Source organism: Leptidea sinapis, chromosome 5 (genome assembly GCF_905404315.1).
Source record: "Leptidea sinapis chromosome 5, ilLepSina1.1, whole genome shotgun sequence".
Lineage (NCBI taxonomy): Eukaryota > Metazoa > Arthropoda > Insecta > Lepidoptera > Pieridae > Leptidea > Leptidea sinapis.
The window spans coordinates 3,446,604-3,474,188 of NC_066269.1; the positions used below are offsets into that span (position 1 = coordinate 3,446,604).

General features: G+C 37.1%; 1 protein-coding gene across 1 annotated transcript; it reads left to right on the forward strand.

Annotated features, from left to right (window-relative positions):
* Nucleotides 1–428: 428 nt before the first annotated feature.
* Nucleotides 429–27,459, forward strand: LOC126964727 (uncharacterized). The gene is made up of 18 exons (XM_050808002.1): nucleotides 429–666; nucleotides 808–907; nucleotides 2,103–2,228; nucleotides 4,424–4,542; nucleotides 6,302–6,521; nucleotides 7,493–7,623; nucleotides 8,317–8,469; nucleotides 10,804–10,897; nucleotides 11,419–11,605; nucleotides 13,644–13,787; nucleotides 16,859–17,000; nucleotides 17,935–18,057; nucleotides 18,648–18,829; nucleotides 19,145–19,242; nucleotides 20,700–20,825; nucleotides 21,904–23,061; nucleotides 24,490–24,606; nucleotides 26,319–27,459. The coding sequence occupies exons 1-18, from the start codon at nucleotides 635–637 to the stop codon at nucleotides 26,418–26,420; spliced, it is 3,354 nt and encodes a 1,117-aa protein (XP_050663959.1). The 5' UTR covers nucleotides 429–634; the 3' UTR covers nucleotides 26,421–27,459.
* The last annotated feature ends 126 nt before the right edge of the window (nucleotides 27,460–27,585 follow it).

Sequence of the window (27,585 nt, forward strand, 5' to 3'; positions counted from 1 at the left end):
TCCGCTGTTTCTAAAACACCTATTCTCTTTGTAATGTTTGCTAACTTTCACCTATGATTCTCATTTTCTCTTTTAAATTTAAATTTTTAAATATTGAGCTAACAGCCAGGGATAGGCAATTGCTATGCAATATTTTTGGTGCCTGGACAACACTGGAGACATCTCGTACTTATACGACATGTCTGAATTCGTCGCGCTTTATGTGGTGACTGATTCAGTAACTAAATTTAGGACACGGCGATCAGAAGCTTCTAATGTGTTTCTAAATTTGCTTCTGAATTTAGATGACTAAATTCAGTCAAGTGTAATAACCGCATTATCACTAAACATAACAAATTGAATATAAAATTAAAAAAATATTTTTTTATACTGGCAATTGGTTGGCAGTATTTGACATTTGGTCCTCAATTCACATGTCATGTCAATAATTGTCAAAATCGTATGCAAATTACAAGAGAAATGGGAAGATAAGTTTTGTTTGGAGATTTGTAGTGAAATTATTTAGGTATAACTTTTTCAGCCAAATTGGCTATATTCTTTAGGAACGTATTAGGAAATTCAATGAAAAAGATTTTTTGTATTGTTATTTTACGAAATGCTATGAAAAGTGTTGAGGCTCTAGGCCACCTTCACAATGGTTCTAAACGCAGCTGTACAAATCCTGAGGTTAGTAAAAACATATTATAATTATATATTTGGGCAAGTTTGTAGATTTAGTACTTATATCGTTATTTGTTGTGCAAGATGTTGCTTTTCTATCTGTTATGGATTTTTATCAGAGAGATTTCAAAACAATTAATGTTTCAGGGAAGCTGATGAGCTTAAAGAGAAGGTTTTGAAATTTAAAAATGGCACATCAATGTTACAGGATCGTAACATTTGGACAACTCAGCAGGAATTGCAGCAGGTAGACTAAACAAAACAGTATTATAATTTTATGCACATTGTATCATAACATACATAATAGTTTTAAGGCTAAATGTATACACTTTTATAATAATGTCCCAGCCACTGTTCAGGCATTATCTATAAATAAATTAAAATGTTTTAATAAAAAATGGCACTGTCATAAATCCTACTATTCTACAGCTGAATATCTAAGTGATCAGACACCCTGGGACTAGATTATAATTATTTCATAGCAATAGCAATGAAAGTACAATATTGTATATTTAATTAAAAATAGTGCAAAAAACGAATGCTTGGAGAGTTTCTTGCGCCGCTTCATCTCTCTCAGAGAGCCATTTGTTTCCGAAGCTTTAGTAGTATCTAGTATATGACATCATAAAGAATTCGAAAGGAATCAATTTTGAGAAATTAATGCCTTTTATTGCAACTTACTACTCTTATACAAAGCCTTTAGTCCAGAATCTTTCTGTGATAAGTGGTCACGGGAAATTATATGGAATGTCCCATCTGCCAGTAACTGGTACATTTCCTATTCAAACAGTAATACAACAGTACAAGTTCACTACTAGTTCAGAAATATTTTGAATTCCACCTTTGCATGATATGCCACAAGTTAGGATATCATCCTCACCATCTGGATGTGTGGCGGTCCTCCACAGTACGGTTTTCAAGGAGCTTTCTTCCATGTACTACAAAGCTGTGGAATAAACTTCCTTGTGTGGTGTTTCAAGGATGATACAACATGGGTACCAGGTTCAAAAAAAGCGCGTACACCTTCCTTAAAGGCCGGCAACGCTCCTGTGATTCCTCTGGTGTTGCAAGAGATTGTGGGTGGCGGTGATCACTTAACAACAGGTGACCCGTACGCTCGCTTGTTCTCCTATTCCATTAAAAAAAAATAGATATTGTTGCAATACAGCTTCAGATGACAGTAAATAAAAGTTCTATTGCTACTAAAATATAATGACCCATAAACTGGGTCCACTAAAAATCTGCATGCCCAGATATGACATTAAATGCCCTGTTTATGTTTTTATCTAAACATACTTTGTATAAAATAACATAAATACACTTTATGACTTAGTGTTGAATGTGTTTCATATTTTGATGCAATAAGTACAATATATGACAATAATTGTCTTGTTACTATTTTTATATATTTTTTTTGGATCATGTGTCTTTATTTTTTGTAGGCTTATCAAAAAGTATTGAAGTTGGATTTAGTTTATGCATTGGAAAAGAAAGTGGAGCAAGATCTCTGGAATACTGGTTTTAAACTTCAAATTGAGTCTCTACAGTCTATATCAAAAGATAGAAAGGTAATGTTACATATTCAGTGAAATAATCAATCAACAAATAAAGTAAACTGGTACTCCCACGTAGGTGGAACTACATACATAATTCGTTTCATTTTTAAGTTTGAATTTTGTTAGGGTTTATTTGTCAAAGACTATAATATAACTCCAAACACCGCAAACTGCCGTCCGCTAATTCAACCCCTCCATTTTTTTTTTGCATTAATAACCTATGTCCTTTTTTTAGCTCTAGTCTATCTATGTACTAAATTTTATCAAAATTGATTTGGTGGTTTAGGCATGAAAGCATACGAAATAAATATACATCCACATTTTGATTTTGATTTAATATTAATAGGGATTACCGAACATTTAAACATACACCTTTAAAACTTGCGGTTTCTTTCGAATTATTGGTTGAAGTTTCGAAATAATTTGTTAGAACTATGGTTACCATCTGTCTGGATTAATTCGGACTTTTAGACTCAAGTCTGGATCTCTAACTTGTCCGTATTTTATTATTAACTAGTTGACCCGAGAGACGTTGTTCTGTATATAATAAATAAAATTATGTTTTTATATGATTTCGTCAATATATCATAACATCAAAAATTACTTGGTTAAATATGCACCCTGCTGTCGTAATGAAATTGTTTCACAGCAGAACTGTCAAACCGTGCGTCAATAAATTCTCTCATAGAAATTATGTATGGACACATCATTTAATTTAGCAGAATTTTCCTATTTATTCACCTTTTAAACCTTCTCTGGACTTCCACAAATAATTCAAGACCAAAATTAGCCAAATCGGTCCAGCCGTTCTCGAGTTTTAGCGAGACTAACGAACAGCAATTCATTTTTATATATATAGATTACATGGAATATAATAATAAAATTTCATATATCAAATAACTCTTCAATCTTTACGAAAAACGAAATCTAAATGATATCAACTAAAAGTCCGGACTTCTAACAAAATGCAAAGGGACACAAAATACAAATCACAGCGGAAGAAAGATAATAAATGGTGGCATTGACATTTTGTGATGTTTCCTTTCACAATTGCGCGAAGTGAAGTTATGTTTGCTTTGCCATACAATATGCATTCTGAATAAATATTATTTATAATAATTATGTGTGATTTACTATAATTAAAAACATATAATAATTAAATTATTTTTTAATACGGCTTTATTGTCGGTGTCGGTACCGACTTGTTTCGGACCATTCGGAGGTCCTTCATCAGGGTGAGTGTGGTGGGTTCCCACCTCTTACTGCGGACTTGGGCTCGTGGTGCGCGGTGGACAGGGCGCGGGGTGCGGCGGTGATAATGAGCACAGTATCACTAACACTGTATCACTATTGGTGACCACGAATGCATAAAATTTACTCACAATGTCCACCACGTGATCATCGGCACTACGGATCTTATGCCAGACGCGTTTTGTAACACAGGCTTCCAAGTTGGTGGCAGAGCCCAACCCTTGTCTCATTAAAATTATGTCGACAGTCAATTTCTATGGCTTCTTTCAGCAGCTTGCGAGACACCAAGTTTCTATTGCTATTACTTTCACCCTATCGAGCCTAATATAATGTGACGTGTCGGAGTTTAGAGCGTGCTCTGCCACTGCCGAGGTATTGCTCTCTAACTGTACACTGCGGATGTGCTCGGTTAGTCTGGTTTTTATGTTGCGTCCCGTTTCACCAATGTAGCTTTAGCCGCACTCGCATGGAATTTCGTAGACGCCAGGGCTCTCCAGAAGCAGAAGCCACAGTAAGAGTTGTCGAGGACCACGCCGAATTCCACCTTTGCACGACACGCCACAAGTTAGGATATCATCTCCACCATATGGATGTGTGGCGGCCCTCCACAGTGCGGTTTTCAGGGAGCTTTCTTCCACGTAATACAAAGCTGTAGAATGAGCTTCCTTGTGCGGTGTTGACGGGACGATACGACATGGGTACCTTCAAAAAAAGCGCGTACACCTTTATTAAAGGCCGGCAACGCTCTTGTGATTCCTCTGGTGTTGCAAGAGAATGTGGGCGGTGGTGAATACTTAACACCAGGTGACCCGTCCGCTCGTTTGTCCTCCTATTCCATAAACAAAAGAGGTGGGACATTATCGCGAACCCACCACACTCACCCCCTGATGACGGACTTACTTAGGATATTATACAGAATTTTCGGTCTAACTCATTGATATATTTATTTATTACAGAATGCATTGCGAAGTGAAGCTCAGTCTATGTTGAGCTGGATTCTACAGGCAGCTGCTGGCTTTTATCTCTGCTTGCTACACCAAATATGTACCACCTACAAGCTCGATTTACCATTCAGGTATGTATATCACATGGTATATCATTACTTTTCTTCTACAGGGTCTGTCTTATTTCAAAGTGTCAAAAATAGTTAAATTTTGATTATTGTTACAGTTAAGTCACGTATTCACTAGTAAACGTTTGTTGATAAACTGTTTATGGACTAGCGTTAAACAAGTTTACAAATAAACACATGTTTCTGAAATTTGGCCGTCCACACTTGTCAGTTGTTCACAGGATGTCGAGGAGGTAGTGATGCTCTCTGCTGCTTACATAATAACTCACGAGAGCATTAATCGAAAAAAAAAAAGAAGAAAAGGTGGTGGAAACTATTTGTTGAATAGAAGTTAGTTGACTTTTGTTTATAAACTAGATGTTTCGTCTTGCTCTCCACTCGTAGTGACTAGTAGGCAACATACCTATGTTTCTGAACTGTTTACAGAGATGATGAAACATTGTTTATGAACAGTTTATAAACAGTGTTTATTAACAAATGTTTACTAATGAATATGTGGCTTTAGAGTTAAATTAACACCATGTCAGTGGTTTTCTTACACAAACTCGTAAACGGCACGATGAATAACTGTTGACCCAAATTTCCTTCAATGTTCCCTCTTGTATACCGCGGTATCCTACTTCACTTTTTGTACACCGAATCTATAGAACAAGCCTTGGTCATCATTCCCTCGTACCTAGGCTAAGCAGACTATACGGGGAATTCATTGCTAGGGATATTTTCATTGATTTGTTTTACAATAATTTTTTAAAATTTAAAATAAAACTTGTTAAATCATTTGACTCTCAAGTGGGAGATTTCAAACACTAACTTCTTAGAATAATTGTAAATGTGTGTATTTTTATGTTCACCATTAATCTTTTTTTTAAATGTTCTTTCTTATATCCTATAATTCTATCCTTAAGTTCTGTCGCACGACTTATCTGTCTTAATTTGCCTGTTGTTGTTGTTGCCTATAAATGGAATTATATATAAACTTAGTACCTAAGACTTAAATAATGTAAAATTTCTATATGTGTAATTCTGTTGGTCTTTCGAATAAAATAAAAATAAATTTCATAATGTTATCGTTTGTAAAGTGACTTTAAGTACAGTTCAGTGCAGCCCTGTTTCACGGCGACCAATGTAATCTATTGTTATATGACGTATAGAAAATAATAGTCCTAGTTTCTGATTTTTTTTTTTTTGTGAAAATAAAGGACAAGACGAGCAGGACATAGGGCTTAAACTAAGTATCCTGTAGCAGGAATTATGAGGTATAACATATTGTAATTTATAGAGATTTCGTCCACGATTATAATGCTACCATTCTTATTACAAGGTAACCAATGCACCGTTCCAGAGAAAAAAGCATTATAACCTAACCTCAAATTATAAAATTTTTAAGGGTTGGGACATTTTTATAGCGAGAAAAGAAAGGGTAACGCTTACAATTCGTTGTTTTAACTGTTCAAACATAATCTAACCTAACCAATTTTTATAAATTGTAGTTGATAGAGCTTTGGTCCATTATTATAGTGTTAATAAATAATCTTGGACTAAACCTCTATCAAATACAATATTTTTTATCTCCTAATTCGGGCCACGGGATAAGCGGTCCAACCCGAAATAGGCGCCGTTGTGGTACCCATAATCTAGCCGGCATCCTGTGCAAAAGAGCCTCTCACAAGTCTTTTGTATTCACACTTACACAGTGTGTACTATACGTTACAAAAGAAACATTTATGTTTGTTCTGTCTTCTAAAACTTTCTGATGTAACAGGCGTCGGGCATCCCTCGTGGGTGCGGTAGAAGGATGGGAAGGCAGCGGTGCGGTGGTGACAGACGGACGGGCGGGCGCTGCGGCCGCGAGGTACGCCTGCCAGCACTGCCTGGTGCACCTGGGAGACCTGGCGCGCTACCGGCACCAGCTGCGAGTGGCTCACACCTTCTACAGACACGCCCTCACCGTCTCCGCGCACTCGGGCCAGCCATATAACCAGGTATTCATATAGCTGTACCACCATATATTCACCAGTAGGAGGCACCGGATGCCGGCTAGATTATGGGTACCACAACGGCGCCTATTTCTGCCGTGAAGCAGTAAACATTACTGTGTACAGTCTGTAGGGCGCCGTAGCTAGTGAAATTACTGCGCAAATGAGACTTAACATCTTATGTCTCAAGGTGACAAGCGCAATTGTGGTGCCGCTCAGAATTTTTGGTTTGTCAAGAATCCTAAGCGGCTCTGGGTTGATATGTGCAGGGCGTATCAATTTTCTCATCAGCTCAACGTCCTGCTCGTCTCGTCCCTTACTTTCATTAAAAAAAAATGGCTTTTTATGGATGGCAGGATAAACGAGCGTACTAGTCATCTGATGTTAAGTGATCACCGCAGCCCACATTCTCTTACGATATCAGAGGCATCACAAGAGCGTTGCCGGCTCTTTAAAAAAGTACCCTTGTCGTATCGTCCTGGAAACACCGGACAAGGAAAATTATTCTACAGCTTGGTCGTACGTGGAAGAAAATTCCTTGAAAACCGCACTATGGACGAATACCTTTAAATAAATAGTTTTACAAAATAAATATATAACAAACATTTATGAACGATGCGGGATTCAAATCCGTGCCTCTCGGGTTCCGTCTGAGCGCTCTTACCAACGGAGCCAATCGTTCGAGTGACGCATCGATCGTAAATCTTATCTCGGGCGACAAGTAAACTTTTTCAACCGCAACACCAAGCGCCAAGATACTACTTTTCCCGCATGAGTAATACAAAATAATAAGTTTTAATAGTACGATTGTAACCATATTTTTCTATGAAAAAAAAAAAAACGAAGCCCGCTGAGTTTCTTGGGCCAGTTTTTCTCAGGTCTGAGGCACACTAATTCGAATGGGTAGTTGTTTTTGACTTTCAATAAGTGATATCGTATCCTATTTTGAATTAAAATATTTTAATTTAAATTGGAAGCTGGCTCTTGTGGCGTGGCGTCGCGCTCGTCGACTGGCGGCGGTGTACTGGCACGTGCGCTCGCTGATGGTGCGGGCGCCCTTCCCCCCCGCACCCGCCAACCTCGCGCGGACCCTTGCCGCTGCTGCCAAGTAAGTGTGTTACTTTATCTACACCCATGCTTTAAATCCCCTATTAAAGGTTGTGAAACAGTTGGCTTACTGCTAACATTAAAAAAGCCAGTCCTAGCAACCAATACATTATCCAAACGAGTGTTGTAATGTTGTTCTTTGACGTTCAATAAGTGATTTTAAATCCTATTTTGAATAAAAATATTTGAATTTGTATTGAAAGTCATTACAACACTCGTTTGGGTGATGTAATGGTTTTACAACATTGGGTGTTTTAAGGGTCTTTTATAGAGGAATTGGCTGTAGATAAAGTCTTGTATGCAACTGTTGATAATTAGGTATTAAAACACTCATGTGATACTATTATCAATATATATAAACCCACATTCGTGTTTTAATACCCCTTATTACACAACAGTTGGATAAATAACTAATACTTTTCTTTAGTTATTTCCATAGTATTATGTCCTATGGTATATTACTATGGGGTAACGCTTCCAATATTGATACAATAATTGTGCTGCAGAAATTAATGATTAATGTTAGCCGTAAGCTAACTGTTTAAGAGAATTCATATTTTGGGTGTGGATAAAGCCTTGTATGCAACTGTTGATAATTAGGTATTAAAACACTCTTGTAATACTATTATCACTTAATCATACCCCTTATTACAAAACAGTTGCATTAATAACTACAACATAATGTTAATTTCAGCCGTGATACAAAGGAGATGACAGCACTGCCGGTGCTGAGTGGGGTGGAGCAGAGTGAAAGCAAGCCAGCCAGTGTCACCAAGACCAGGCTTGACTCCCATACTTATGTCAACGAGCTACTGAGACTGCTGAACTACCTGCACACATTAGAACAGTATGATATATTAATGTTGTAATTACATTAATTATTAATCCACTATATGCCGTAATCTATAAATACTTCGAATAGTGGCTTATTTCTCTATCCCGTAGTTGGGACAGAGGGCATCCACAGTGCGTCAACATCGTGATCGGTCCTGAGCAACTCTCTTCATTTCACTCCATGTATTTCGCTACTTCAATGACAGTTCACGACACGCCACATGTTAGGATATCATCCCCACCATCTGGATGTGTGGCGGTCCTCCACAGTGCGGTTTTCAAGGAGCTTTCTTCCACTTACTACAAAGCTGTGGAATTAACTTCTTTGTGCGGTGTTTCCGGGACGATACGACATGGGTACATTCAAAAAAAGCGCGTACACCTTAAAGGCCGGCAACGCTCCTGTGATTCCTCTGGTGTTGCAAGAGATTGTGGGCGGCGGTGATCGCTTAAGAACAGGTGACCCGTACGCTCGTTTGTCCTCCTGTTCCATAAAAAAAAAGTCCGCCGCCAGGTTTGCTTTGGTCGATCGCGTTTGCGAGTTCCAGTCTAGGGCTTTCATTAGCATATGTTTGGGATCCGTCTGTAGTGTGTGGCCTATCCAGCCCCATTTCTCCATTTCATTATCTCTTTTAGAAAGGTCATATAGCCGCCTATCTTATGTTTTCTATCGCCGATAAATATCGCGTGGTCATCGAATAAACATCACGTCCTTCACTATTATCCATCGCTTACTCCACGAATTGTCAAATAGTCTGTTTAAAAGGGCCATTGAATTGAATCCTCGTTCCACCAGATTGCGGGATAGACTGGTTTATGGCCATATCCCAGAACAACATTATACCTAAATAGTAGCTACGAAATAACAAACTTACCACAGAAATGCTTTGCTGGACTCCTGTCTATATGGTTAATCTATACATATATAAATGAATTGCTGTTCGTTAGTCTCGCTAAAACTCGAGAACGGCTGGACCGATTTGGCTAATTTTGGTCTTGAATTATTTGTGGAAGTCCAGAGAAGGTTTAAAAGGTGAATAAATAGGAAAATGCTGCTAAATTAAATGATGCGTCCATACATAATTTCTATGAGAGAATTTATTGACGCACGGTTTGACAGTTCTGCTGTGAAACAATTTCATTACGACAGCAGGGTGCATATTTTACCAAGTAATTTTTGATGTTATGATATATTATTGACAAATTCATATAAAAACATTATTTTATTTATTATATACAGAACAACGTCTGTCGGGTCAGCTAGTCGACAATAAATTTTATAGTATTAAGGATTTTTTAAATTTTAAGTAAACTTTTTGCGTGCTATTTTAAATTAGCCGAATAGAAGACACTACGATAAATTTAAGATATATAATGTATACTGTATTCGACGCAATAAATAAATTTCCTTTCAAATGTGTGAATTGGCTGTCAAAGAGATTCACACAAAATGAAACACGACAAGTCACTGACAGACAGTGTTAACAGGAGCGGGTATTGCGGAAGCGTCGTCCCCGTAATAACCATTCTCGGTGCACTAGTGGGACCTTTGCACATGATGTCGGCTAGCTTATGGGTAGCACAACGGCGTCTATTTCTGCCGTGAAGCAGTAATGTGTAAGCATTACTGTTTCAGTCTGAAGGGCGCCGTAGCTAGTGAATTACTGGGCAAATGAGACTTGACATCTTATGTCTCAGGGTGACGAGTGCGGTTAATAATCCTATGCGGCGCTGCTTTGTAATGGACAGGGCGTTTCAATTACCAGCAGTTGAACGTCTTGCTCGTCTCGTGCCTTATTTGTATAATAAAAACAACTGGAATTGAAAATTGCCTGTGTATTATGCTTAGCGCTGTTGCCGGTACGAAATAGTAGCGGATTGATACCTCGTGGTCTAATCGCAATCAGGTGAATTGAAAAGTGAAATAATGGCGAGGGTCGCTTATCAACGCAGCTGTTGGTTAGCGCATGTCACAATCGCCGGGATAATTTTTATAATTAAACATAAACATTAGACCTAAATTGTACCTAATCCTATATAATGCATAACGAAACTTATTAAGCGTAAAAAAACTGAGACAAATTGTGTCTATGATCGCTTGATAAATTTTTTTAAGCGGAAAAGGAGCGTTCTACGTCTACTGAGGTTAATGGGCAGAATTTTTTGAGTGCAATGTTTGGGCGAAAGTTATGAAAAGCATCGAACGATGGGCGAGTTCGAGCGAAAATATGCAAAATGCATTTGCATATAATCCGGCCTCTAGTAATGAGTATACGATTCAGACTTATGTAAAAGTTATGAGCCTATTATCATTTGTATTTCCTTCAATCAGAGTTTATCCTTTCAGCTTGGACACAGCAGCCGAGCTGGTGACCACATTGACCTCATCACTCTCCCTCCTCGTCGCTACGGACAGCTTCGATACACTCACTCTTAACAAGGTAAATTATTCTTTACTTTTTTACATATTTCTTAATTAACATATTCAATAAATAATTCAGATTTTTAAATGTGACCAAGTGGGAGGCCCTTTTGCACACACACGCTTACATATTTCTGCCGTGCAGCAGTAATGTGTAAACATTATTGTGTTTCGGTCAGAAGGCCGCTGTAGCTAGTGAAATTACTGGGCAAATGAGACTTAACATCTTATGTGTCAAGGTGACGAGCGCCATTATTGTAGTGCCGCTCATTTTTTGGGTTTTTCAATAATCCTGAAAGACACTGCATTGTAATGGGCAGTGCGTATCAATTACCATCAGATGGACGTCCTGCTCGTCTCGTCCCTTATTGCCATAAAAATCATTTTTTTACTGTAGTCACATAAAGTCACACTGGTTCGACTCTCCCCCCACTTTTAAGGAAGGAAGGAGTCGATAAATTATTTCTGTTAAGTTTAAAATAACAAACTACCATAAAATCAATCACCGTCATAATTTTTTGATCGTCAATAAATATACAGATGGCGTGCGTCATAATATGGATAGTACACTCGAGTACAGAGGACTTGTCGGTGGAGCCTCGCGCACTGAGCGACTGCGAGCGACGGGCGGCCGAGCTTGCGGCGTCACTTGCGGCCGCGACTGTACTCGCCGTGTTACTGCCGGCCTACTTGTGCGACGAACTGCCGCAGAGAGCGTTGCCCACTCGTATGTACACGCACTCACCTCTACTATATACCACTGGATTGGCGGCTGTCAAAGTGATTTTGTGCCTGTTTGATATTCGCCATTTTGGCGCTGTTCGCCATGTAGCGGGAGTCTGCGGTACTAAAATGACAACTAATTGATTCTTGAAGTAAATAACACGGAAGGTGAACGAAATTAATTCAAAATGCAAAAATACTTCAGAGTATTGTACGTTCCTTCGCAGCCATTTGTATTATACGTCAAAATTAGTTCTCTCAACGCTCGCGAGTGGCGCTTCAAATAGGCACAAAAAATTTGCTCTCAAACACAATTTATACAGGTCATTGAATACACGCATCACTGTAGATCATTAATTCATCTACATCAACGCTAATTTCATGTGAAAAAAGTCTTTATCTACACTCATGTTTTAAATCCTCTATTAAATATTCTAAAACAGTTAAGTTATTGCCAATATTAAAACACCCAATGTCCTAATAACCATTACATCATCCAAACGAGTGTTCATAATATTTAAGTTCATAATAACACTCCTTTGGATTATACTATGGTTACTAGGACTGGCTTTTTTAATGTTAGCAGTAAGCTAACTGTTTCAGAATCTTTTATAGGGGATTCATATTATGGGTGTAGATAAGTCTTGTATGCAACTGTTGATAATTAGGTATTAAAACACGAATGTGATAATAGTATCAGTTGAGTGGTGACCCACATTAGTGTTTTATACCTCTTAATATACAACAGTTGCATAAATAACTATTTACCATCTAAATTCTAAAAAAAATGGTTTTTGAAAGTGATAACCCTCACTTTTGCGATTAATTGTAGAAATTAAATTTGTAGCCAAAATTTACGACCCATACGTTCGCTCAACTGAGCGAACGGATGACGGAGCCCGAAAGGTCGCGGGTTCGAGTCCCGCATCGTTCATAAATGTCACAAATTTTATTGAGAGTTGTCTAAAAATTTAAAGTTACTTCATTCACATAATTATTAGTTCTTGGCTAACTGTTGTATTTTTGTCACAAATGTAAGCATCACTTAAACCGTTCGGCCAAGGTTAACTAATAGTTTAAGTAATAAGCAAATCAACTTATTTCCCGTTAAAGAAAGTAAACATTTATGTAAACTAAAATTTAATGAAATTTAAAATCATTATTATTATAATGAAATTACCATTCATGATAGCTACCTATTTATTTCCTATATACTAAGTTGGTTTGACTATGTCGTCGCCATTCGTCGCTTACATTACTATCTGAAAATAATATAGGTTTGACAACGAAAGAATATTGATTCACAATAACGATTTCATACCTATTTATATTTAAAGAAAACTGAGCTATTTTTATAAGATGACCTTATACTAGGTAAGTACTTTTAGGTAAAGAAGTCAACCCTAATGTCGTCAGAAGAGGTAAGAGTAAGAGAGAGGCAATTTCTAGGTGAATAAAAATGTGGATTACGGCCGTTCCCAATATACTATCTACAGATAGAGAGAAATTCCTACCTTCCACTGTCAGTAATTAGCTGTCAATAATCTAAAGCTGTCCCAATATACCCGATAAGTCATTCCTATCGCCATATATTAGGACGCGTGAATTGAAATTTCCATACAAACTTCTATCGCTGGTAAGCTATACATCGTCCCATTGACAGACAGCGTGCACGGATAAGGTGAGTTAACGTCTATTGAGACAGAAAAGTCAACGATGGTTACGATTTTTATTTCAAGTAAGAGATAGACTGAATATTGGGAACGGCCGTTAGTAGTGGTGCGCCATGTGAATTTCAACTTATTTGTATGACCGCCAGAGTCTCTATTTCTTTAAATGATTTTGCGGAGTGAGAGTTCCGTTCTTGTAGTATTATATATTCTTTGTTATAAGTAACAAGAACTATTAAATTACAAGCAATACCCACTTGATTTAATTTTGCTACATTTACATTATTAATACACTCAAAACTGAAGCAATCCGTTCACTCTCCGATTTCGAATGAATGATTAAAATAAATTGTATATTTTATGTCATTGCAGTGAAGGTGTATCTCCAGTGGCTGACGTGTAACAGTAAAGTGATCACTTCGGAAGCATGGCGCAGTCGGCCGCAAGTGTGGTCGGCGTTCGCATACACGTTCAACAAGCTGGTGCCCGTTGCCGCTCTGCTGCAGGCAGAAAAATGTGAGTTATGACAACATCCTCTTTGCTTTCCCGGGGAATAAGAGGTCGTAAGAGGCGACTAAGGGCATTTACCAGCGGGAGGCTTCCTTGCGCAGGATTCCGGCCGTGAAGCAGTAATGTGTAAGCATTATTGAGTGTCGGTCAGAAAGGCGCGGAAGCTAGTGAAATTACTGGGCAAATGAGACTTGACATATTCTTATTTAGGTTGCAAGGTGGTATGAAGTTAAAGCACCATTGATAGTAGATAATAAAGAGAAAATCCAGTTTAGAAACAAGCACTTTTAATTGCACAAGCAACAATTTAAAAGAAGGAGTATAAATAGTATTAGAAGAGTAATTTAGTTTTAGCAAGTCCAGATTGTAAATAGAAGACACTACAAATATATATTATACACAAAGAAATAACACGTAACGATATTTAAGGCTGTGACAAGGAGCGAGCGACACTAGCTCTGCGCAGGTTAACTAAATCTCGACTGGCGTTCGACCGTTTAGCTAATGATTACCGGTTACTGTGGAATGCGAGCGATCGCCCCGCGCCGCGAGCGCATTTAACACACATACACAAATTCAGTCATACTACGGATATCGCGCGGGTTTGTTGTGAATTTAATATTATACTATGTTTTTGTATGTGTCAATATAATAAATAGATAATTAAATACTTTATGATAATTTGGACATGTATGAATAAATAAAATATGTAAAATAAATAAATACATAGAAATATGCGATAAGTCACCCACGCTATGTCTCAAGGTGACGAACGCAATTGTTGTGCCAAGAATCCCGAGCGGCACTGCATTGTAATGAGCAGGGCGCATCAATTACCATCAGCTGAACGTTCTGCGCGTCCCATATTGTCATAAACAAAATTTTCTAAGTGGTCCGGAGGCGTTCGGTAATCCAGCACCTGATTTTTTTCCTAATTATTGGATTTGTATGGGAAGTAAACGCTTTATTCATACAATGTAAAAAAATCTACATATCATAGATACATCCACAATAAAAGACTGTTTAAGGTCAGACCTTTTTATTATAAAAATAAAATTGGCTTAATGTTTTCCTCAATAGTGACTATATTATGTTGTGTCTCAGTTTTATTGATGTAATATGTATTCATGGGAGTCACCCTGGACACTAGATTCTAGTGTGCGACAGTGATGCTATATATTAAGCCAGGCTTTTCAGACCCTTCCACACTGTCGGCAGGTTAAATCTAAGATCTGATAACTAATGCAGTCCTATCACGAAGTGTGTGTATTCTATAAATTCATCTAGTTGCCGCCTGTGTCATCGTTCGCTAGAAGCTATATAAAAAAAAAATATTAAAAAAATACTATGACTGCATGGTCATGGTATTTGATTTAAAAACGAGAAACAAAATACAGACTACTTAAAGGAGAATGAAAGAGAAGCTGTCTAGGTTTAAAAATTAAAGACAGGGTGAGAAACGCAGACATCCGAAGCAAAACTAAAATAATCGATGCACTTACTTTCTCCCTCAAAAGAAAATGGAAGTGGGCGGGGCATGTGGCCAGATACTCTGACGACAGATGGACACACAGAGTAATTAAATGGTCCGGCCCTCGAGGCATTAGAAAGAGAGGCAGGCCTTGTGGTAGGTGGACAGATGAAATAGTGGCAGTGGCGGGGCAAAGTTGGATAGAGACTGCAAAAACCAAAACTAAATGGAGTTCTTTGGAGGAGGCTTTTACCCAAAAGGGGTCCATACAAAACCAGAGATAGAGATAGTAACTTAGAATATTAAACAATGGTTTTTTTTTTTGCATGGAATCAAATAAAGCTTCATTATTATTATTATTATTATGACTGCATGGTACTTTTGAATGTTGTTTATGTACCTATCTACACATTATATTTTACTATGATTTTTGTAAGAACATACATAGAGTTAAGAATGCATAGACTGCACATATTGTAATAGAGTTGATAAATGTTAGAGTTGTCACTACCAAATATATGTAAATGTTTACTTAAGCAATTTAAGAATGTTTTAATAGTGATTATAAAATTCTTTAAATTGAGGGGCTGTATTAAGAATAATTTATGTTGTCTGTGGTCCACTCATGAACATCACTAGTTTTAATAAACAACCCTAGTATTTTACTACTCTGTGCTAACCTAAGATTTTGCTCTGCTGTGAAGAATAAAGATGGTGCCCGTTAATTAAATTATTTCATTTATAAAACTTAAAAGCATCGAGTGTGATAATAAATTATGTACCCTTTTTGTTGTGCCCACATCTTGTGTGTGTTTTTTTTTGCGGTCACTAAACAAAACCAAACTGTGGTGCCCTATGAACCATTAAATTAAGTAGTCTAAAAAGCTATGTCAATTATTGGAACACCTGCGTTTTTGTTAAATTAAATATCAAAGTTTTTTTTATAACAGCAACTTTACAAAGCAAAAATATATAGCTCTTGTCAACATGGTATTCATGTTACCTGCCTTCAACATTTTTTTTTGCGTTCGAGTGACGTATCGTTCATAAATTATGTCGCGGGTTTGAGTCCCGCATCGTTCATGAATTTTGTTTATAAATTTAATTTGTGCAAGATGGTTTCCGCCATTCATACAAATATATAAATTTAATTTAATTTGAAAAACAAATTTTTTTGTTCAACTCTCAGAGAGTTGAACAAAGCAAACACAATTTTATAGCGAGGCGGTACTCGAACAGTTAGCTTAGTTGGTTAGAGCAGAGCAGTTGGTTGGAGAGAGAGAGAGGGGGTCGTGGGTTCGAATCCCGCATCGTTCATAAAATTTTGTTTTTCAAATTTTATTTATGTATTAATCCTAGAAGTGAGGGTTATCACTTTAAAAACATAACATATTGTTTAAATTAAATTTAATAAAATATCTTTTATACATTTTAGTTGTTCTTACGTTTTGCCCGGACATACACACTGACAATCAGACAAATATTCTATAAAGTACTTTTTTGTATTGTTTGTAGAACACACAGCAAGCATTCTTTAAAAAATATGAAATATACAGATTTTACTTTGTTTTGATTCTATTATATGTATAGATTATATCTACCGTAGATGATACCGTACCACTGCCTGAAGATGAGGAGTTGAATGGATTTCTGCCTCTCGAGGGAGCTCTCAAAGGGCTGAGGTTCTCTAACCAGACAACCTGGGACCTGGATCTGCCTGACATAGAGCCTGGTGATGGAGATTCTGGGTAACTATCACATTTGTACGTAAAGAGTAAATAGGCTTTTCTTCGATTTTTTTTAAATATATCCGAAAATGATCGTAAACTATAGCCAAATATGAATTCTTATTTCGTCAAAATAAAATCAAGCGATAAATTTCGCGCCAAAAAGGGAGCCGCCATGATCGTGACGTCGTAGTATACTTCTAATGTCCAATGCAATCGCAAATAGTTCGTATTGTTGGTGTGTGTATAGTGACGTCACAAAATGGTGGTCGGCGTTTTTTATAAAACTGCAGTTTTAAATACAGCGCCTCTAATTGGTGGAATGATTTGCCGCCACCTATTAGAAATCAAAAAAAGTTTGCTTTCTTTTAAAATCGAACTTAATTCTTTTGTACTGGAAAATTCATACAGATACCACGCATCGAGCAATAAGAATGTTAATGTGAAGGCTATCTGTTGAAACTCTTTGCGCATGAAGGGATCGAAAAAAAACAAAGGAGTGTTGTTATGAAATTCAGTACAACATTACAACACTCGTTTGGATGATGTAATGGTTATTACGACATTGGGTGTTTTAATGTTGACAAAAAGCTAACTGTTTCAGAATCTTTAATAGAGGATTTAAAGCATGGGGGTAGATAAAAGTTAGATATGAAATGCAATTTGTAATTTTTTCTATTTGCTTTCATTTTTAGTAAGACATATCTTTCCAAAGTTTGATCCTTATCAGCAACAGAATTCATTGGTTCAATATTTGGCTGTATTTTTTTAATAATCATTCGGATCGATTTCCGTCAAAAGTTCAAGATATTTTCAAAAACTAAATATGCAGTTATAGGTTCATTATAAATCGAGGCTACTTTCACGACTTTTCTCTAAGTCTCGTAGTTTCCGACATGGCCATCACCGCCCTTCTAAAAAACCAGCCTGTATAATTGTTTGTGTTTATTGACAGCACGTACGCTAGTAGCTCGAGTCTGGTGGGCGAGCCGGAGATAGAACAGCGGGTGCGTGCGCGACGCATCCTGGCGCTCGCCAAGCTGCTCGCCGATCAGCACGCCGAACATATTACTTATACGTACGTGAGTTACTAGAGCATAATATGATGGGCGAGATAATTTGAGGCCATGTAATAAAATATTTACTTTTAAAGAGTACAAAAATTATAGCGTCAAATAGCTGATAGTTTTTTTAAAGTGAAATTTTTATTACATCGTCTCAAACTATTTCGTCTGTGTGTTGCATGTCGCGTGACGGTCGGGCGGCGCCTATAGTCCGCAACAGCTGACCGTGTAGTGTATAGACTATTACTCATTTGTGCCAGTGCTCCACGCTATTTTGTTTGTTTTTTTAATGTTTAGTGTAAATATTATTCCAATAATTTTTAGTTAAATGTCTATAATGTGAAAAAAAGGTTCACTTTTACCGTGGTTTCATAAAACCACACAATCCTTTTTTTTTTCTAATTATTTCAATATATATATTTTTAACCTTAACTTAATTATTGTTGTTTTTTATGACTTATTATCTAAGCTGTATTAAAGTTTGTATTGGTAACTTTAAATATATTATACATTTGTATTTATATTTGAGTTTAATTTTAGTTTACGCGTTGTACAACAATTTGACAATGTGTAAGTACCTCGGTGAGAGTAATTGTTGTTGCAGCGAGAGTGAGGAGACGCTTATGTTCACGGCGCGAGAGATGGGCGGTGATGAGCTGAACCAGGCGCTGCAGAGCCTGTCGCTGAGCACCGAGTCGGTACCGGAGGCTGACGGCGATGATGATATGACGCGCCAGCTGCCGCCACCGCCCATCATCATATCAGAGGCCGATTTTAGAGAAAAAGGTTTCATATTCGATATTATAATAGCATCGTTCATAAAATTTTGTTTTTCAAATTTTATTTGTATATTATCTAGCTAATAAGGGGCCATCCATAAATTGCGTAACACGTCAAGAGGGGGGGTCCCTAATTTTGTGACATCAATTTTTTTTAATTATAATATTTTGTATCTGATGATAAATATTATGTATAATTTATAATATACGTCATTATTAAGGTAATTTTATTTTCATAACACTTATGCAGCATTATTTGAATAAAAATACAAATGCTCAGCTATATAGGTGTAATAAATTTATCTATTTATTTTGTTGTCAGTTCGCGAGAAACGTGTGGGGATCTTAAAGCCACAAGGGTCTTTGGAGCGGGCTCGAGAGGAACGTGCCCAAGCCACCACTGTCATCAATGAGCAGCAGGTATGTACATTGTAATTATTATGACGGGTACTCACGTAATATATTTAATTAATTCGATGCCGATATTTCGATCCAATTGTATGAATCGTGGTCGCGGCGGGACTGCGGCGGCGGCGAGAAACACTTGACACATTGACACTTGACACTAATAGTACATCAATCTGTCCACTTGGCGCCTAGTTCGTTTTGGTCTTTGGTTCCCTAATTCACGACACACACTACTGACGACGGCCTTGTTGCATTTGTACTGCAGAGAGAGACCACGGGATTCCATGTTTGCGCTAGTCTAAAGCCATCCTCTATTTAATTTGTTATAAGCCCTGTTAAAATTGTTAGGATGCTTCTTAATTTCTATTGCTTCTCTAACAAGCCGTGGGAAGTATTTTTTGACGTTCATCAGAAATCACTCGTGCAGCTCGATGGTTGGAACCGGCTTTAAACAAGTATTATTGTTGTAGATTTTTTAGGATCGTTATTTTTGACTGCGCTGAGATATAGCTCTTTTTGTTTGTCCGATATAAGAGCTTCCACAGCTGCAGTCAACTTAATGTATGGAATACTGTCTTTTGGTGAACGTAGGTAGGCGACCACTTTTTTGAGGGGTTGAAAAATTGTTTTTATATCAAACTTCCTCCTCAGTATCCTACCTATTATATCAGTGACCCCTTTCTTGCCGTTCCACCGTTGCGGTGCGCCTATGTGATGCATTTGTTAAAGCCGTTTTGTGCCCGTTTTTATGTACATATTGTGTCATCATTAATGATTACTATACAGGATGTCCCACGGCTATGGCACATGGAGAGGCAGTACCTTAAATATTGTCACGAGAGTGGGTCTTATAGGAACGTTGCTACGCGACAATATTGTAGATGTAACATTTTACTGAATGAAGACTTTATTTTAGTTTAAAAAACAGCTCCTGGTTCCATCATCATTTAAAAACCTATGAATACATTAAATTGATTTTTTTTATTATTAAAATAAAGTCTTACAGACCTACTCGAACGGTGGGCTCAGTTGGAGAGAGTGCTTGGTCGGATCCCCGAGAGGTTGAAGGTTCGAGTCTCGAATCGGTTATTTTATAATAATAATGAAATTCTTTATTAGTTTTAACAAATTCTCTATAATAAATAGTGGCAAGAACCTCCTTTTAAGCACATAATGAATGCTTGTGCCAGGAGGCTCTGCTCTTTCTTAGCCTTAAAATAACATGTTTAGAGAACTTAATAATATTTTAAATGTGCGTGTATGTGTGTGTATGTGTATGTGTGTTTAAGCGTATGTATTTTACAGTTGGTTACATTTGTTTAATTTGTATAAATAATCCCAGAAGTGAGGGTATTCACTTTAAAATAACAAATTGCAAGCTCACTTGTATCGTAATATACTAAATTACACCTTTCTATCAGAAATCGGTAACTAAGAGTAATGAGGTGTGATGTAATATTGTGTATCAGGAAGTTCCGCCACCGGCCGTGGAGGTATGTGGTGGCGCTAGTGACGCGGGGCGCGAAGCACGCAAGCCGCGTGTCAACATCGCGATGGCGGCCATCATGCGGAAACAGGAGGAGATCAATAAACAGGTGAGGCCCGGTGACGTCACGGGGCGCCCGCCACCAAAGAGGATGTAAATACTACGTAATAAGTGAAATTTAGTTTAGTATGAAACGTGCAATGATATTTGACATAACGTTGAGATAGTAATTACAATATAGCGGACGAAGTATTAACCGGCTCAGTTTGAAAGCGAACAGTTTCTTAAAACGTAGTGGATTTCGACTATCTCCGTTTTTTACAATATTATAGCCCTCATCTATCAATCACTGCGCGTTTCATACTATCGCTTTTTCTTAGAGAGTTTCGCTAGACTGCCCGCCACTGGTAAATGGGGCATTTGACGTGAAGTGGACAGCGAAAAAAACGCCCCCTAAACTTTGTTTATATTTACCATAATTGTACTTCTATTAGGTATAAATGTAGACACACTATGTTTATTTGTTAAGTTAGGCAACTACAAAGTTATTGATATTCGTATTTTTCGGAAATAGTTTTTTGAATTAAGCTAATATATTTTAAAATAGTAAATATGGCGGTTTAAATAGAAAATTTATTGATTTTTTTTTTAATTACAAAATAAAACTGGATTTATTATTTGTTGCAAAACCGAAAATAAACTTTTCAAATCAGAATGTTTCTAATTCCGACCGAATATTTCTTACAAAAAGTTTTAAAAAATGAATTATCTTAGTTAATAATCTATATAATTGTAAAGAAGAGATTTATTCATTTATATATTTTTATTTTAAATAAATAAACTCAAAGCAAGTAGAGTTATATTATCAGCGAGTAACTGATCTATATTTAATTTTAAAAATCCCTCCGTTAATTGCAATATTGTGAAAAAGTAAACAGTGTGCCATGTTAGTTTGCAACACTATATTAATTTGTTGTTAAAAAGAGCAAGGCGTTATATTATTTTCTTCTAAAACTGTCTAATTCATAAAAAAAAAATATAAAAGTAGGTGAAACTAGACTTTGCGGAATCCCATAACTATAAAAGAAGTTGAGCCGAGTAGCTTTAATTTGATGAGTGTTAATATTTAACTCGATTTAAGACATATATGCCACATATAGGGGTACTTAATATCATTTCTATTCCAGGTTAAGTTCGTGACGCCACCGCCCACACCAGACCCTACGGTTGATCCAGTCGAGGATGATAAGTCTAAGGTGGTACAAGCGAAACCTGTCAAATCACTAGCCAATTTGCCGATTGGGAGGAAAACGGGTGGTATCCTGTCGCTCAAAGACAAGTCTGCCGGATATCCGCACCTCGTCAACGCTGAGCCCGAAAAGAAACTGGAAAAAGATGACAAAAAAGACAAGACCAATCAGACAACCCAGGTGCACGCCAAGCGACAAGATCAGCCGACAAATTGGAACGTGTCTGCGGAACATTACGACGCACAGCGAATGTATCAGAAGAATTACGGCATTCAGAACACTGGTATAAGCTATAATCCTACCTATCAGACTCCGAACAACCAGGGGATCAGGCTGCCCGTCGTTAACCCCAAAGAGATTGATGTCAGAACTGCTGCGCTCCAGAAACAGAACTCCAGACAGGAGATGTTCCCCGAAGGTCACAAGTTCACCAACCAGAATTATATATCCGGAGATAAAAAGAACTTCCTTAACGACCTGCCTCCACGATTCGCAAACCAATACCGCTACTGGCAAGCCGCGCAAGAGAGCCAGAATGATAATCAGTTCAGAGATGACTCCAAAACTTTGTTGCAGCCCAGGCAGAATTGGCCTGAGAATAACATCCAGCAGATGTCGTGGTGGAAACCTGAGACACAGAATTATAACACAAAATTCAGTCAGCCTATGAATGTGCCAAACTTTTACAATCCACCACCTACTACTAATACTTACCCGATATTCAACCAAGTGCCTGGGCAAGGTGTAAACTTGGCGCAGAACAAAACAGAAAATGTTGCCCAAAATTACCCTCAGCCAAACATTGGCCAGGTGCCAAATATCCAGAACCTCGTGAATTCTTCACATTTCGGTAACACTCTGACCAACTTTGGCAGTTTCAACCCTTCAGTGAGCTATGACTCCACTATGTACCCACAGTTCAACAAGTTCGGCTTCCAACCACTACAAATGAAGTCCAACTTGGTGAACACCAAGGACCCGAGTGTTGGACTTGCCTTTGGGCCAAACTTGATGGATGTGCAGCAACGAAGCGTGAATTTCGGCGAACCATTCAATCCAGAGGTTGGCGCAATGAAGACTTTAGATTCTATAGGGGTAAGGTTTAAATTTTTCGTCTTTTTCTGGAGTCAAATCCTTCGGAGGGTAATGTTGACCCCTCATGGGTGAACCACCACCATGGGGCGTGCATGCCATATAGGCAATGTCTACCCTTAATAAGAGACCCTAAATTAATATATATACCACTAGTATTAAAGTTAATTTAGTACCGTTATTCTATAACCAAACTTCCATTGCACTACTACTCACTCACCCTTGGTAGGTCTACAGACTGCATATTGGAACTGATCTGCGTTTCATACAAATTATTTGGAAAAAATAAGTAGTCCTCAGTCCTAACTTTAAGCCTACCTTGCTAGAAAGCAAATGCACGCCGCTAATAACCACATATCTGCATCTAATACATGATGCACATATCCATTGTAAGAAATATATTTTCTAAAAGGTTTAATATTAAGGAAAATAGGCGCACGGGTTCCTCGAGGTGGATAAGCGGTCGCTTTTTAATTTCTTTAAGGCGACGTGTCCTCTTTCATTTCGATAAACTAATATATCAATCTGTATGTAACAAAGGCGCGATAATGTTCATCCAACATTAATATAGTTGTAAAGTGGAATAAAGTTGCTTGAAAACCGCACTGCGGAGGAAAATTGGGTAACTTTCGTGTCGCGCCTTTATAAAGCCCGCGTTGGGACCTAGGCAGAACCTTTTCCAACTAATACTGTGTTACGTTTTTGGTTTTTATTGGGTCTGGACGTGATATCACTAGAATGTTTGTCTGTCTTTATTTTAGCAGTGGGAGGCTCCTTTGCACAGGATGTCAGCTATATTATAGGTACCAGAACGGCGCCTATTTCTGCCTTGAAGCCATTACGGCTTGTGTTCATTATTGTGTTTCGGTCTGCAGGGCGCCGTAGCTAGTGAAATTACTGGGCAAATGAGACTTAGCATCTTATGTCTAAAGGCCTTTCAAAAATCCACTGTGTGGCAGTGGCACTGAATTGTAATGATCAGCTGAACGTCCGACTCGTCTCGTCGTATATTCATAAAAAAATTTACAAAACTTTTTTTTAATGATGTAACGGGCGATGATCTTTCAATATAATGTGTCTTGCTCATTGATTATCTAATATATAAAATTCTCATGTCGCTGTCATGTGTTTGTAGTTAAACTCCTTCGAAACGGCTTGACCGATTCTCATGAAATTTTGAGTGCATATTGGGTAGGTCTGAGAATCGGACATCTATATTTCATCCCCCTAAATGTTTAGGGTGGTCCACGCCAATTTTTTTTTATATTTTTTTTTATTAATCAGCATTAAAAAATACATACAACTTCAAATTTTTACCCATCTACGATCAACAGTTACTTTTGTATCGCGCTTTTAATATCGGCAATACAACGTTTGCTGGGTCAGCTAGTTTGATATAAAATGAACAAACAGCTTGGGTCTCATTTTCAGAGCCGCGTTGGGTGCGTGGGCCAGCCGGCGCAGGGCGACGCCCACTCCTACTCTCTGTTCAGCGGAGCGCCGGAGCGTGCGCCCCCGCGTCTAGCCGACCACGCGCTGACTCAGCAGGTGACTATTACGGTACCTTGTTAGCAAGTCGCAAGTTCGGTAGCAATTGCAACTGTCAGTACACATAGCGACAGTAAATTCACTTATATGCCTTTGAACATACATTACATTATCAAGAGTATATTGAGAAGCATTAGTCAAGATGTTAATTTCTTTGAATTTTGCTCTCAATGATTCTTTAGGATAGGTCCTAACCTAGGTGTTATAAATAGGGCGAATAGCCCTCTTCTGCAGCACAATTATTGTATCAATATCGGAAGCGTTACCCCATAGTAATATACCATAGGACATAATACTATGGAAATAACTAAAGTAAAGTATAGTAACTGTTGTGTAATAAAGGGTATTAAAACACGAAGGTGGGTTTATGATAATAGTATCATGAGTGTTTTAATACCTAATTATCAACAGTTGCATACAAGACTATCTACACCCATAATAAGAATCCTCTATAAAAGATTCTGAAACAGTTAGCTTACTGTTAACATTAAAAAGCCAGTCTTAGTAACCATTAGATTATCCAAACGAGTGTTGTAATGTTGTACTGAATTTGATTACAACACTAATTTCATTACAGGACATTCGGTGTTTTAATGTTGGCAATAAGCTAACTGTTTTAGAATCTTTAATAGAGTATTTAAAGCATGGTTGTAGATAATAGTTATTAATGCAACTGTTGTGTAATATGGGGTATTGAAACACGAATGTGGGTTTTGTCACAAGAGGCGAAGCCGAGTGTGATAATAGTATCACATGAGTGTTTTAATACCTAATTATCAACAACAGTTGCATACAAGACTTTATCTACAGCCATAATATGAATCCTCTATAAAAGACGCTTAAAACACCCAATGTTTTAAGAACCATTACATCATCCAAACGAGTGTTGTAATGAATTTCAATACCTAAAAGGTCACAGTACTTACAAAGTTATGTTTAAAAAATAGTAAAATGCTGCGGCCATATTGTTATATCATCAGGTAGAGTTTTTTTGAATAATTTTTGTTTTACTGTTCCATGGAAGTAAAAAACAGGCCCGCTGAGTTTCTTGAGCCCGTTTTTCTCAGGTCTGAGGCAAATATTTTCGAATGTGTGAGATTTGACATTCAATAAGTGATTTAAATCTGATATTTGAAGGATCTATTAGCTTGCAACTAGCTACTGATAAATTATTTTTGTAGTGAAACTTGTTTGCACGCATGCATGTGGGTAAAATTTTTAAGGGTGAAACGCAAATTTATCGAATTTTTTTAATCAATATAGAGTTTTTTAGTTGGGAAACACTTTTTTTAATATTTATTTTTGAACTTGTCCGTTGAAGTTTCACTTTACTATGTGTCCCAGCACACATTTCGATGTTTCTTCTCAGAGTGTATTTTTACCGAAGCTTATAATATTATACTAATCGTTTTTGCATTTAAATTTTAAGTTTAAAGGTTTACCTTGTGCCAAGTACATATGTCTATAAAAACTTATTACTAGTAGGTTTTAATCTCACCAAGTTACCACCTGTATGTAGCAGATATATATAACATTCTTATATCTTCGAAATAAATCAGATCTTATGCCTGCCTGTCCCAATTAAGGAAATAGACGTCCATTCAACTGATTATTTCAATTTATAATCAGGTTTTTAGAATTATGATGGCTAATGAAAGTTTTAGATTGTTATTTTTTCGTAACTTTATATGAATGACTTGCTTTCTTGTCAGTCCCTGTGGTCGGGCCCCGCGTCGCCTCTAGAGCGACTTCTCGAACAACAGAAGCAAGCCAAGCAGTCATCTCCGCCGCCCGCACCGACCGCGCCGCACTGACACACACTCCGCGGTAATAATCGTGACTTGGAATGTGCGTTTCGAAATTACGTACCGAGCACACTCACGTGTGAAATAATTTTTTATCTGTATATTCTCATGCATATATGAATAAAATCGTGTAAAAAAACTTAACCATTTGATTTGTTAGACACACAGTTGTAGGTTATGTTTGGTTTTTGATTGATTATTTATCAATATTTATATAAAAAATATACGGATTGTTTTTTTTTATTGTGAGCTTGTGGTGTGAAATTTTTTGTGGTTGACAATATACAATATGATATATTACATTTGTGAGTTGCTCGGGCGCATACAGTCTAACTTAGGGCACGCAATGTAAACAAATTCGTAGATAAATATTTATAGTTTAATTTTCAACTTTTTGTTTCATGACTTTTACTCATGTCTTGTCGAAATAGACACAAAAATGTACTTTCGCTGCAGTCCGAATTAATTTATGACCTAATTTTGTTGTTATTTCTAAACATATTTTCATATCTCCCGCCTAGCGCACTTTGTATATGTACGAAAATGGATTGGAAATGTAAAGGAATTGAAATTATTGTAAATAAAACTCGTACGTTTTACTGTGTGCCAATTATTAATGAATAGTCGCTGTTTTAGTCTAAATACAGGAATATTTATAATGTCAACATAGGCTGTATAACTTTATAACGATCATTTGGCATTTCTATACTATATAATATGATTTAAATATTATGTCGACTATTTCTTTAACGTTCAGTTTTAATAGATAACAATTTTGTCAGAATAATCACAAATAATTATTGTATTTTTAAATCGGTTTCATATTTTTCAGCCTGTGCAACCGTTCATTACTAAACTATTCTTACTGTAAACCATGAAAAGCATTTTGATACAATTATTATTATGCCAATGAATTATTTATTAGTTTCAATATTTCGCTAGTTGTAATTTTTGTGTTCGCAGGCTGATAAATTAGATTATTGTTTGTGATGTATTTGAAATGTGATTTGGGGGGATATATTATTTTGTATTAAAATCGTTTCTGTTGTAATAACGTCTTTTATTTTCCTCTTTAGCTCGTTTTAATTGGTTATCACAATGTTGTTCTATATACATATGGACATATGTTTCGCAGTTCAGTTGATAGTTATTTACATCACAAATCTGTAAAAGC

Bases quoted from the DNA above. Each gene is read 5' to 3' on its own strand.
- LOC126964727 (XM_050808002.1), top strand. From the start codon at position 635: ATGGTTCTAAACGCAGCTGTACAAATCCTGAG. The intron at 4,543-6,301 runs GTATGTATATCA...CTGATGTAACAG, and splicing joins AAGCTCGATTTACCATTCAG to GCGTCGGGCATCCCTCGTGG. The intron at 24,607-26,318 runs GTGACTATTACG...CTTTCTTGTCAG, and splicing joins ACCACGCGCTGACTCAGCAG to TCCCTGTGGTCGGGCCCCGC.